Consider the following 14,125-nt stretch of genomic DNA (forward strand, 5'->3'; position numbering starts at 1 on the left):
TTAAAGGAAATATAGAGATAAGTCTTGTCTAGTCTATTTTCACAAAGAAGGGCCAGGAGATCTAAATCCATTATCAACTTCTTAACACACACACAAACACATCACATACAAATACACACACACACACACACACACACACACACACACACACACACACACACACTCACACACCTTAGGTATAGTCTTATTCTATGGGTAGCTTTACTGAGATTAGTTCATGGGTTAAATAGGCAATTGTTTACATAAAAGTTTTAAAATTTTTGCAGGGTAAAATTATTAAGGCTGTTTATTGTATATTACCTTGCTAGAACAAATGCCAGATTATTCTTTGTGAAGAACCTGAGCATGCCAGACCTACCATGCCCAGTCTTCTGTCCACCATATGCCTTGTTCAGTAACATGGGCTTAATAAGAACTTGTCAATAGCTCCCTGGTTTGCTTGCTTATTAAACACATGGCAGAAGATCTAGCTGACTGCACAGCAACTGTGCCCCCCGAAGCCTAGCAGATGCTTAATCTTGGAATTCGGGGCTACTTCACAGTGTTTAAAATTTGAAAAGTGGGGCTTGGAAAGGGGCCTCAGCAGTTAAGAGCACTTGTTCTTACAGAGGATCCAGATTTGATTTCTACCATCAAAATGATGGCTCCCAACTGACTGTAACTCTAGAGTTGTGGACAGACGCTGTGACCTGCTGGTTCAGAGCCTCGCCTGAATTACAAGGAATCATCACCAGAGAGGGTTTTTCATGCTGCAGGACTGCAGGCAATGACCTGGGGTGCAGCCAGAAGCCACAGTGTGCATGGAGGGCTGCATCTGGCACGCCCTGCAGTGTCGCTTCCGCAGACTGAGCATTGGCATCCACTCCACTCTCTGGTCGGCTCTTATACCCTGCTTCCCACACTCTGAGAGCCCCTTCGAAAGACAGCCAGAACTTACCATCACTTCCCAGCTTGTACATTCCATACTGCAGTATCTGCAAGAACCGCTCACCTTCATCAATACTGAACTTGAGGCCCTGGGTATTTTGCTTATACAGAAATTTAAAACTAAAAGAATACCCTCTCCTCTGGAGGAAGGACACTTTGATTCTGCAACACTCAAGCAGTTGTGTCTCAAGTCTCAAGAATCACTGTTGAATCATTCAGAACTAGAAAATAAGGAGATCAAACTTTCCCATATTCTAGTACCAAACAGTAAGAAAACATCCAGCACTCAGAGACAAAAGCAGGGAGTGCCACAAGTTCAAGGCCAGGAAGGGCGGCTACAAAGTGAGACAGAGAGAGAAGGAAGAGAGAGGGACAGAGAGAGGGGGGAAGGGGGAACAGCAAGGAGTGAACTTAAGAGAGAGGAAAAACAATTTACAGTAGAAATGAAAAATATAAAATAAAGCACTATGAATAACCCACATAGAGAAGACAGGCTTTACTGAAATACAAATTATTGAAGATACATACTGCTGGATTGAACCAACATCATAATAATACCAGGTGTTTAGAAATATCAAATTTAGCCACAATCAAAATTCCAACAAGATCTTTTAAACATTAAATAATGTATGCCTATTTGAAAGAATAAATGTCCCACAGAAACATTTGCTATGTATTTATTTGTGGGCTTTGTTTTTTATGGGATTTTTCTTTTGTTTGTTTTTGTTTTTTGAGACAAATTTTCTCTGTTTGCCTTGGCTGTCCTGGAACTCACTCTGTAGACCAGGCTGACCTCAAACTCACCGAGATCTGCCTGCCTCTGCCTCCCACGTGCTGGGTGGGATTAAAGATGTGTATCACCACCATCTGGTGAAAATTTTTTAATGTTTAATTATTTTATCCCTGATACATAAGTAAGGAAGTCCTAAATTTTTCAGTAGGTACTGCACTGACTTTAAAGAGTCAGCTTGTAGTCGTGAAGGTGATGCCTTCCCTAAACGAGCAAGTTTTACTCCATCAGGGACAGCATGGCCAAAGAGACAGCCTCTTTCTGCAGACTGGCTCTCCAGATGCTGTTCTGTCTTCATTTCCCCTTCCCATTTCCGGTCCTCACCACGGGTGCTGAGTCCCTCTTACCTGAGACCTAGGACAACCTATTTCCGTTTTGATTCCAATCTGTTTCCTCTTTCCAGACACAGCTCTTCCAGTCTCCATGCTATCCTGCCCCTTCCCTGTGTGGAATCTCTCCTGTCAATTCACCAAGCACTATCCTTATAGGCAAATTCTCTACAGGGTTTGAGACCAGTTGCATTTTAACAGGTTTATCTGCGACCCTTTAATCTGGCCATCCCATACCCAATGCCTCAGTCATTTATGATATTTTGGTACCTATCTTGGGCCCAATTTTCATCTTATACTGCCCCCTGCTGTTCAGACCACCCAACTGTACTCAAAGTTTACCATTTGACCTCCATTGCTTTGCAGTAACTGTTGAAAAAGAACTGCCCAAAGGCGGAAGAAGTTGTGTCTGTGTTTTGAACCTTTGCTTCAGTACTGGCTAACTGAAGTTTCTGTAGAACTTCCACTAGGGGGTACCACCCCATAACATTTGAAAAACGAAGGCTGCTGAATGCAGTTCTTAATGAAAATTGAAGTCCAGACACATGGAATTTTAGAAACTTTTCTGAACACATGCTGTAATTTTATGAAGCAATTTAATTTGATTCCTTTTAAATAAAAGCTGCCCCATGGGCAGAGAAATAGGCAACAATCTTAAGCAGTATAAGCCTATATAAGGGAACACCAATTAAAAACCCAGACTCCATTACTGTAACATAAATAGTCATGAATTAAATAAAAATACAAGCAGGACCTTAGTAGAGCCAGAAGTTATTTTTACTTTAGCAAGAGAAATAGATAATCGAAAATTGACTTTAAAACAAAGGCTTTGCACAAACAAAAATAAGGGCCATTCCAATGTTCTGGGATTCCTTGCATAAGTAAAATGGAATGATCTCTGGGGTTTAAAATTTTACCTGTAGTACTGCAAACTGGTTCAAAGTTGGGGTCTTCTGAGCTCTTTTTTTAGGAGAAAATAAAAGGAATTGTGGTGTAGTAGTTGAAATGCAGGACCCTAGAATTAAGTTGACCTTTGAACCCTTCATCTTTGTTTACTACTGTGAGAACTTGGGCAATCTCCATCACATTAGTCATTATCCTGGTTCTGCTTCCCTTCATTGGGAAAGATAATTGAAGCCACTTCATTGGTTTGTGCTCTGAAGTAGATGAAATAAGTAAAGTGTGATGAACTACAGAAGATACTCAATAACTGGTAGCTTTTCATTCAATGGGTGATTGTAATGAAGGCCTTTTAAGATAATGGCCTAGTTAGGGTTACTATTGCTGTGATGAAACACCATGACCAAAAGCAACTTGGGGAGAAAAGGGTTTATTTCTCTCACAATTCCATATAACAGTTCATCGGCAGGAGCAGTAAGGGCAGGAACCTGGAGGCAGGAGTTGATGCAGAGGCCATGGAGCACAGCTGCTTACTGGTTTGCACAGTCTGCTTCCTTAAAGACTCCAGGACCACCAGCCCAGGGATGGCAACACCTACAATGGGTTGGACCCTCCCCTATCAATCACCGATTAAGAAAAGCCTTGCAGGGTTGCCTACAGGTCAATGTTATAAAGATATTTTCCTAATTGAGGTTCCTTTCTCCCAGATGACTTTAGCTTGTATCAAGTTGACATAAAACTAGCCAGCACAGATGACAAGGAACAGGAATCATCTCACAGAAAGACTTATTAACTATCATTTCGATAAACACATTCATAAATGTAAGCAATTATAAGTCTAAAAAAATAAGCAACTTGACTGTAGTCACACAGTTATTTCCTCGCTTTAGAGTAAAACTGGACTTCCTTAATACCAGGCCAGCATTCTTTCCCCATTATCATATGACTCTCCCAGTATCTGACAGCTTATTAACAGAGACTAAATATATCCCTTGGTTAAAAATAGATTTTTAGGACAAAATTTTGCTGAAGTAGCAAAATAAATATACTGTGTGACAGTTTGAAAGAATCTTACTGTACACATATTAAGAGTTTGAAATTTTTTATTAGTTCAAATTAGGAACAAGCTTGTTTCACATGTGGATCCCTTCTCCCTCTCCCTCCCCTTACTCCCATCCCTCCTCCCCCACCCCCGACCTAATCCCCACCCCATCCACCCTCCACTCCCCAGGCAGGGTAGGGCCCTCAACCAGGGCTCTGAAAAGTGCACCACATCATTCTGGGCTGGGCCTGGGCCCTTCCCCATGTGTCCAGGGCAAGAGTGCATCCCTTCACATGGGATGGGCTCTCAAAGTCCCTTCTTACACCAGGGAAAAATACTAATCCACTACTAGGGGCCCCCTGGAATGCAGAGGCCTCCTCATTGACATCCATGTTCAGGGGTCTGGATCAGTCCTGTACTGGCCTCCCAGACAGCGTCTGGGGTCGATGTGCTCCCCCTTGTTCAGGCCAGCTGTTTCTGTGGGTTTCTCCAACCTGGTACAGACCCCTTCAATCTTCATTCCTCCCTCTCTTCAACTAAGTTCCAGAGTTCAGTTCAGAGTATATATGTGGATGTCTGTCTCTGCTTCCATCAGCCACTGGATGAGGGCTGTGCAAATGGATCAAAGATCTCAACATAAATCCAGCCACACTGAATCTTCTAGAAGAGAAAGTGGGAGATACCCTTGAACAAATTGACACAGGAGACCATTTTCTGAACATTACGCCAGTAGCACATACATTGAGGTCTGCAATTAATAAATGGGATCTCCTGAAACTGAGAAACTTCTGCAAGGCAAAGGACACAGTCAGTAAGACAAAACGACTGCCCACAGAATGGGAAAAGATCTTCACCGACCCCACATCTGACAGAGGGCTGATTTTCAAAATATACAAGGATCTCAAGAAGCTAGCCACCAAAACACCAAACAATGAAATTAAAAAGTGGGGTGCAGAAATAAATAGAGAATTCTCAACAGAGGCATCTAAAATGGCTGAAAGACACTTAAGAAAGTGCTCAAAATCCTTGGCCATCAGAGAAATGCAACTCAAAACAACTCTGAGATACCACCTCACACCTGTCAAAATGGCTAAAATCAAAAATACCAATGACAATCTATGCTGGAGAGGATGTGGAGAAAAAGGAACACTCCTCCATTGCTGGTGGGAGTGCGTACGTGTAAGACCACTCTGGAAATCAGTATGGCAGTTGCTCAGAAAAATGGGAATCAGTCTACCTCAAGATCCAGCCATTCGTCTCTGGGGTATATGCCCAAATAATGTACATTCATACAACAAGGACATATGTTCAACCATGTTCATAGCAGCATTGTTTGTAATAGCCAGAACCTGGAAGCAACCTAAATGCCCCTCAACTGAAGAATGGATTGAGAAAATGTGGTACATTTATACAATGGAGTACTACTCAGCAGAAAAAAGCAATGGAATCTTGAAATTCGCAGGCAAATGGATGGAACTAAAAGAAACTATCCTGAGTGAGGTAACCCAGTCACAAAAAGACAAACATGGTACATACTCACTCATTTATGAATTTTAGACATAGAGCAAAGGATTATCAGCCTATAATCCTTTTCACCAAAGAAACTAGGAAACATGAAGGACTCTAAGGGATAAAGGAATGGACCCCAGGAATGGGAAGAGGCAGGAACTCCTGTGCTAATTGGGAGCATGAGGGTAGGGCAGAGGGAGCTGCCAGATTGAGAGCAGGAGAAGAGGAGGAGAGGAGAGGAAAAGGAGGAGCAGAAACATTGAGTTGGGGGATGAATAGAGGAGAGAGAGCAGGATGAGAGATACCATATTAGAGGGAACCATTATAGGTCTGAGGAGAGATCCGGCACTAGGGAGATTTCCAGAGACCTACAACAATGATACGAACTGACAATCCAGGCAATGGTGGAGAGGATAACCTAAATGCCCTTCCCCTAAAATGAGATTGATGAGTTTGAATTTTAAGCCCATTTCTTACTTTAGAAATTTATCTTTAGAAAATATTTTTAAGTATATGCAAAATTCATTACCTTGGAATGCTGAAAAAGTAAAACTCCATATTTTCAACAATAAGAGAACAATTCAAGGTGACAGACCTATAGATTATGGAACTACTAGAAAATGAGAGAAGCCTGGGGCTATATCGGTGGAAACCCTGCTCTGCATATGCAAAGCCCTGAGATAGTTCCCAAGGGCTGGATTAAAAAGAAGCTGGAAAAGGGATGGTAGAGAAAAAGAAGAAAAAAAGGGAAGAGGATAGTAAAGAAGGCAAAATACAAAGGAACACAGAAAAGATTATTTCATTTCATCCCCAAAGGCAGTGATTCGGCAAGTAGAATAACAATTTACTTCATGCTAATTACAACCAATCAAGATGAAATACTTAGAGAAGAGGAGGAAATGGAGGAGCAGAAAGGTTGAGTTGGGAGAAGAACAGAGGAGAGCAGGATGAGAGATATCATAACAGAGGGAGCCATTATAGGTCTGAGGAGAGATCTGGCACTAGGGAGATTTCCAGAGATCTACAAGGATGACACTGACAATCTAGGCAATGATGGAGAGGCTACCCTAAACGCCCTTCCCCTATGATGAGATATGCCATCCTAGAGCCCTCATCCAGTGGCTGATGGGAGCAGAGGCAGACACCCACAGCTATACTCTGAACTGAACTCTGGAACCCAGCTGCAGAGAGGGGGGAATGAAGATCAAAGGGGTCGGGACCAGGCTGGTGAATCCCACGAAAAAAGCTGGCCTGAACAGGGGGAGCACATGGACCCCAGACTGCTGTCTGGGAGGCCTGCAAGGGACTGATCCAGACCCCAGAAAGTGGATGTCAATGAGGAGGCCTCTCTATGGGGCCTCTGGCAGTGGAACCAGTATTCATCCCTAGTGCATGAATGGACTTTGGGAGGCCATTCCTTATGGAGGGATACTCTCTCAGCTTAGATACAGAGGGGAGGGCCTAGGCCCTTTCCTAAATGATGTGACAGACTGTGATGACTCCCCCATGGGAGGCCTCATCCTCCCTGGGGAGTGGATGGGGGGATGGGTTGGAGGGGGGCTAGTGGGAGGCATGGGAGAACAGAAGGGAGAGGGAACTGGGATTGGTGTGTAAAATAAGATTGTTTTTAATTGAAATAAAAATTTATAAAAAAAATAAAATGAAAAGATTGAAACATTGTGTAGGGTTCCACACTGGAGATCTTGAATATGCAAATATAATTGTTTAAAAAGTATCTTTTAAAACAACTTAAAAGAAAAAAGATGCTTGGATCATGTGAACTATTTGGGTTTTTTTGTTTGTTTGTTTGTTTGTTTGTTTGTATGTTTTTGGATTTGTGTGTGTGTGTGTGTGTGTGTGTGTGTGTGTGTGTGTGTGTACTATTTTTAGTACCAGTCATGTGAAGAAATGTATTCATTCTGCATGATTCTTTATTGCATCAATCTTAAGAGAACCCAAAGGAGGAAAAAAGAAATTTCTCATCTAAATACTTCTAAAATTACTTAATTCTTTCCTCCTCCTCCTCCTCCTCCTCCTCCTCCTCCTCCTCCTCCTCCTCTTTCTCCTCCTGCTCCTCCTCCTTCTTCTTTTTAGGTTTTAACCAAGTAAGTATTTAATCTTTTTTCTTTGTGATTCCTTAACTTAGATTTTTTTTTTTATTAGTTCAAATTAGGAACAAGCTTGCTTCACATGTCAATCCCTTCTCCCTCTCCCTCCCCTTCCCCCCAAGCCCCCAGCAGCCCCCTCCCCACTTTGCTCCCCATGGAGGGCCCTACCCTCCATGGGGGCTCCCCAAATTCCACAATATCATTCTGGGCCGGGCCTAGGCCCTCCCCCATGTGTCCAGGCAGAGAGAGCATCCCTTTACGTGGGATGGACTCTCAAAGTCCCTTCTTGCACCAGGGAAAAATACTGATCCACTACCAGAGGCCCCATAGAGTGCCCAGGCCTCCCAACTGACACCCACATTCAGAGGGCCTGGTTCGGTCCTATGCTGGTTCCCCAGCTGTCATACTGGAGTCCATGAGCTCCCACTTGGTCAGGTCAGCTGTTTCTGTGGGTTTCTCCAGTCTGGTCTTGACCCCTTTGCTCTCTTCCCTCTCTACAACTGGATTCCAGGAGTTCAGCTCAGTGATTAGCCGTCCAAGTATCTTTTAATAAATCATGATAACATGTATAATAAAAGGAAAGATCCAAGACCAGAAGACCCTTATCAGCCAATGAGTTCTGAGGGCTACATGGTATGTATCAGTTCCTAGCTGCTCTGAATTCATGAGCTGGTAAAGGAAATAGTACATATTCAGCCATCCCTTCAAATCCTAAGTACATTGGTTCCAGGAACCCTGAAGGATGCCAAGGTCTGCAGATGCTTAAGTACCCAACATAAACTGGCATAGTATTAGCATATAACATATACACACAGCCAGCTGAATACCTTAAACCACCTCTAAATTTCTTGCAATACAACAAATGTCCTATATTGTCTAGGGAAGGACATGAGAAATGTCTGAACATATTCAGCACACACAAAAATCATTTTCCTTTAATGTTTACCAGTTAAACTTGGTTGGATTTGCAGACATGGAGCTCAGCACCACTTTACCTTAGTCTTCAATATCCCATCTCAGACGGGCAATTTTTCTCATCTTTCTTGCCCATTAACTTCACTAGGCCTGCCAGCCCAGCAGAACCTTCTTCGTCTTCCTCTGAACCACCAGCTTGGCTGGGCTTTCTTTACTGTTTTCTTAAATACTAAAACCCATCCCTTCAGCTGCCCCTCAGCGGGAATCTAAGATGTTGAACATTCTCTTTTCTGATACATTTATCCATAAAACCTCCTTAAAATGGGGCTATCCCAAGCCTGAGTTGCATGGCTCCCTGGTATCCCTTCATGTATTCCCGACAGGCACCCTCTCCCCAACCCCTCGAATTCCCACTTCAGTCCACTGATACCATTCCTTCCTTCTCCTAGGCTGTTTAAATTGCCCTTTTCCACACAGAAAGGAATGCCTGGCCTCAGGGCCCACTCTATACCTGCCTCTCCAATGGCCGAGGCTACAGTATGTGTCACTAGCTCTAGCCAGAAAGAATTAGTCCAGTTGTATCCTTCCTCTGTCCTTACCTCACACTCTTTGGTTTCAGAACCAACACGGCACCTGCTTCCTGGACCCAGGACCTTCACCCCACTACTGCCTTAGTACAACTTGTGTATGACATCATCCTCCCCCCAAAATAGCATGCCTCTGCCAGCTAGAAGGAAGTCTTTCCTTTAGGATCCAAGTTCCTCTAGGTCATTATCACTGGCTTTTCTCCTCTTTTTACAAATACCCAAAGAGCTGCCTTTGCCCACTGTCCATTCCCCCTCTCTCCCAGTCCTGACTGCAGCTAACTCCTCCCACCCCTGGAATGGTACCTCAGAAACGAAAGCCAATGGCTCTCTTCCATGTTCCATTTCACTTGTCTTTTCAGCTGTGTTTAATCCTTTTGGCCATTTTACGCCCTGAAATAGTCTCTTTTCGCTCTTGTCACCTTAATCAGCAGAATAAGTAAACTATTGCCTTTGGGCCATCCAGGGAGAAGAGGCGTGGAGGAAAGGCCCTGAGTTCCTCAGATGAGCAGGGGGTGACTGCGCAGTTGTAGACCAAAGATCCATCAGATAAAATTGTGAGAACTGGATTCCTTCCTGCAGCCTGAATCAGACAGAAGGGTGGGAGGAAGTCACCAGAAGGGCACAGAGATTTGCTGATCCTGTATCAGGAAAATATATATATATATATATATATATATATATATATATATATATTGTAAGGGAGAATGAACCACACTATGGTGGTGGATCTGTTGATAGTTCAGAATGCCCTCTCTTAGGATATAAGGGCTAGAAGTAGAATTGAATTAAAGACAGCTGGGTCTTCTGCAGTATTCTCTAACAGCTAGCACTTCCAACCTACGTTCATTCAACAGAAGAAAAATCAACCTTCCACTGTTAAACTAATTTTGCTTTTTAAATTTAGTGTTAGTCTCGTGTGTACAGCTTGATATGTGATTGTACACTAGTTATTGGCTGTTTTAATTCTTACTCCTAAGTAGCATGTGCCTGTCTTAGTTTTCCGCTGCTGTGGTAAAATACCATGACACTCAGCAACTAGGGGAGGACAGGGCTTATTTCACATTACACTTGCACATCACAGGCCATCATCAAAGGAAGTCAGGGCAGGAATCTGGAGGTGGCAACTAACACAGAAGTCATGGAGGAACATTGCTTACTGCCTTGCTTCCCATGGTTTGCTCCTTTTGTTTTTCTATGTATTCAGACTATGTGCCCAGAGGTGGCACAACCACATCAATCATTAACCAAACAATTCCCAACAGACTAGCCTACAGGCCATCTTATGGAGACTTCTTCTCAGATAACTCCAGTTTGTGCCAAGTTAACAAAAACAAACAACAACAACATTCCAGACAGTGCCATATTGGACTACAAAGGTTTCAGTTTGGTCCAGTTTTCTTTTGTCTTCTACACTGTTCAGCAGAGGGCTGAAGACTTGGAAGACGACTTTTAAAACTATTTTTTTAACGAGCATTTTGATTTTCCAAGTTCCAATGGATTTTGAATGAGCACCGAGTAAACTACATAACACAGGTGTTGAGAGTGTAACCAAGAAAACATTGACATCTGCACTTTCTGAGCTGGAGAAATTAAATGTACTTCAGTAGCTGAGGAGGATTGGATACAACAAGAAATAGGCTCTTGTGTATTCTAACCATTCTAGATACAAAAAACAGCAAAACAAAACAAACAATAAAAAAGCAGAATCCCAGGCGACACATAGAACTGAGTAGTTTTATATAGTTTATAAATCCTTCTAGTTCAACTTCCTTGGCTTAGGCATGGCAAGGATACTTGACTGTGGCTATCAGCTAGGTGCCCTTGGGTCAGGCTGTTTGAGCAGGTAATCTGAAAAGAAAGTCACAGGCAGCAATCCACAGAGTTTTTTCCTCTCGTTAATGGTTTCTCCTACCAGCTAGAGAAGACATGCAACAGCTGAAAACTCTCTCAGTCTTTGATTCTTTTTAAGAAGATCATTTTATTTTTTTACAGAACTTTCCACCTTTCGTAGTTATTAAGCCAGACTGGAACCATCCGGCTAGAAAATAATTGTCCCTTCAATAAAGGGGGAGAAATAAGAACCCGTGTTGAAATAGAGTTAGCATAATATAATTCCCAGGGCACTACAATTTGTGCTTGAAAACTAAGTGGAAACCTACTACGACTTGCCCTTTTCCTTAAATAGTCAGGATTAACAACCTTAACAAGGTAATAAATAATCAAGCCAACCGAACCCCACCCTGGAGTGAGCTCCGGGGTGGAACTTCTGTTTAAGGCAGGCTTGTGACTGGGACAAAGTGGCTCAGGCCCTGTAGAAGGCGAAAAGGAACCTGAGCAAAGTTATGAGCTACTCAGACCCCATCACTCACAGTGGATTGGGGGGAGGGAGGGTGGGCTGAGGAGGGGAGGGGAGCGCGGTACCTAGAGGACCGAGGAGTCAGAGCCGGCCTGGTGAGTTGAGGAAGCCCGCCCCGCTCACCTGGGAAGGGCGCCATGTAGGGGCGGAGCCGTCTCAGGTCACCTGGGCGGTGGCGGAACTGAAGAGTCTGGGCGGATGCCGGGCACCTGGCAATCCACCTCACCTGCGCGGAAGGCGGGACCGAGGAGATGGGCGGGCGGGCGCACCTGCGCGGGCGGAGGGCGGGGCTGAGGAGCAGCCGTCGAGCTGGGGGAGCGCGCCGAGGCGGCTGGAGGCCAGCCGCGGCCCCGAGACTGAGACCCAGCCGGAGACCCAGCCATGACCTGGAGCGTGTCGGCGCGGGGCGCGCACCAGCCGGACAACACGGCCTTCACGCAGCAGCGCCTCCCGGCCTGGCAACCCCTGCTCTCTGCCGGTATCACGCTGCCGCTCTTTTTCTGTGCCGGCTTGGCTTTCATCGGCCTCGGCCTGGGCCTCTTCTACTCCTCCAACGGCATCAAAGAGCTAGAGTACGACTACACTGGCAACCCCGGCACCGGCAACTGCTCGCTGTGCGCCACCGAAGGCCAGGGCCGCTCACCACCACCCAACTGCTCGTGCGCCTGGCACTTTTCGTTGCCCGAGCTCTTACCAGGCCCCGTGTACCTCTACTACGAACTGTCCAACTTCTACCAGAACAACCGGCGCTACGGAGTGTCCCGCGACGACGCGCAGCTCAGCGGCCTGGCCAGCGCGCTGCGCCACCCCGCCAACGAGTGCGCCCCCTACCAGCTCAGCGCCACCGGCCTGCCCATCGCGCCCTGCGGCGCCATCGCCAACAGCCTCTTCAACGACTCCTTCACTCTGTGGTACCAGCGCAGGCCCGGAGAACGCTACGTCGAGGTGCCTCTCGACCGCACCGCCATCGCCTGGTGGACCGACTACCACGTCAAGTTCCGCAACCCGCCCCTGGTGAACGGCAGCCTGAAGCTGGCCTTCAGCGGCACGGCGCCACCGCCCAACTGGCACCGACCGGTTTACGAGCTCAGTCCGGATCCCAACAACACGGGCTTCATCAATCAGGACTTCGTGGTGTGGATGCGCACGGCGGCGCTGCCCACCTTCCGCAAGCTGTACGCGCGCATCCGTCAGGGCAACTACTCGGCCGGCCTGCCCCGGGGTGCCTATTTTGTGAACATCACCTATAACTACCCGGTGCGCGCCTTCGGCGGCCACAAGCTCATCATCTTTAGCAACATCTCATGGATGGGTGGCAAGAACCCTTTCCTGGGCATCGCCTACCTGGTCGTCGGCTCCCTCTGCATCCTCATGGGCTTTGTCATGCTGGTCGTCTACATTCGCTACCAGGACCAGGATGACGATGACAACGATGACGAGTGATGCTGCTTCCCAAAGACCCCTTCCTGCTTCTTGGCCAAGCCACTTTTTGCGGTGGTCCTTTGCTCCTTAACACAGCAACTTCGAGCTCACCGATTGCCTCTTGTGGACGAAGGGCCTAGAGAAAGGAATCACCTGCTTCCTCTTTGAGATAAGACAGTTTTCGGGTTTTGAACTGTACAATGCCAGAAATTGTGATTTCTCCCCATCCCCTTCATGGCTTACCGAGTTGACATGTCAGGTCTATAGCATTCCAGAGCAAAGGACGCGGGATGTATCTGAACAGGAACTAGTTAAGACCAGCAGCCAGCAGTTGGATCCTAACTCTAAGATTCTGTTCCTTCAGTAACACGGATTTCTGGGAGGGAGGTATAGATGACTAGAGAGTTGAGATGGAGAGTAGTGCCCACTGATGGCCTACAGAAACTTGGAGGAGTGGGGAAAGCATATTTGTTAAAAATTTAAGTCGATGAAAAGCGTTGAGCATTTCAGGTTCTGACCCAGGAAGGCCAGGATGGGCAGTCTTCACTGAAAAGTCTGCCTTTCCTGAAGAGCCTCTGTGCCCTTGAATTTGAGAGTCTTAAGCCAGGCTGGGCCTGAAGCACTCACGTTTTTCCAGTAATAATCTGTCACCGGGAACAGTGACAGTTTCAGTGCTCAGGTTTGGTCTTAAACATAGGAAGCTTCCAATTTGTGGAATGAATGAGAAAAACTGCTAGCTCTAGGAAAGTAGCATGCAGATCTATAGGGCAGGAGTGTGCCAACTCGTAATTAAATGTAAAAGCAGACTTCACAAGACACTGTAAAAGCTTGAAAATGCAAGGCAAGTCTGCGCGGTGGGGAGGGGAGGGGGCAGTGCACTGAGGTGCAAATGATCTTAGGAGGAAGCTGTTTTCTTGGGACCCTGAGTGTCTCTTGCCTCTTTGATCAGTCACTCTTGAATCGTCATCTTTTTTTTTTTTAATGCTTAAGGGGATAGTTTAATTCGTTCATATCATTTTCATGAAGAACTATCTTAAACACAGTTTTAATTTACTCACAAATGAAATCCATTTCTAGTGATTATGTTTAAAGAATGCCAAGGGCTATATGCTTATATGCAAAGTAGACTCAGGATTATTTCAGCCTTAATGTTAAAATCATTCAGTCATTTTATTTGATTACCCACAATAGATATAAAACTATATGAATCCAGGTACAATAAAGGGACGTTTTTAAACTT

At 45.2% G+C, this 14,125-nt stretch overlaps 1 protein-coding gene across 1 annotated transcript; it reads left to right on the plus strand.

Moving 5' to 3' along the window:
* The first annotated feature begins 11,844 nt into the window (after positions 1-11,844).
* On the plus strand, positions 11,845-12,906 carry Tmem30b (transmembrane protein 30B). Its single transcript, XM_035445084.1, has one exon. It carries the CDS (start codon positions 11,845-11,847, stop codon positions 12,904-12,906), a length of 1,062 nt encoding a protein of 353 aa, XP_035300975.1.
* The last annotated feature ends 1,219 nt before the right edge of the window (positions 12,907-14,125 follow it).

This window comes from Cricetulus griseus, chromosome 5 (genome assembly GCF_003668045.3).
Source record: "Cricetulus griseus strain 17A/GY chromosome 5, alternate assembly CriGri-PICRH-1.0, whole genome shotgun sequence".
NCBI classification, from domain to species: Eukaryota; Metazoa; Chordata; class Mammalia; order Rodentia; family Cricetidae; genus Cricetulus; species Cricetulus griseus.

Excerpts from the sequence above, each read along its gene's own strand:
- Tmem30b (XM_035445084.1), top strand. The coding sequence starts at position 11,845 with ATGACCTGGAGCGTGTCGGCGCGGGGCGCGCACCAGCCGGACAACACG.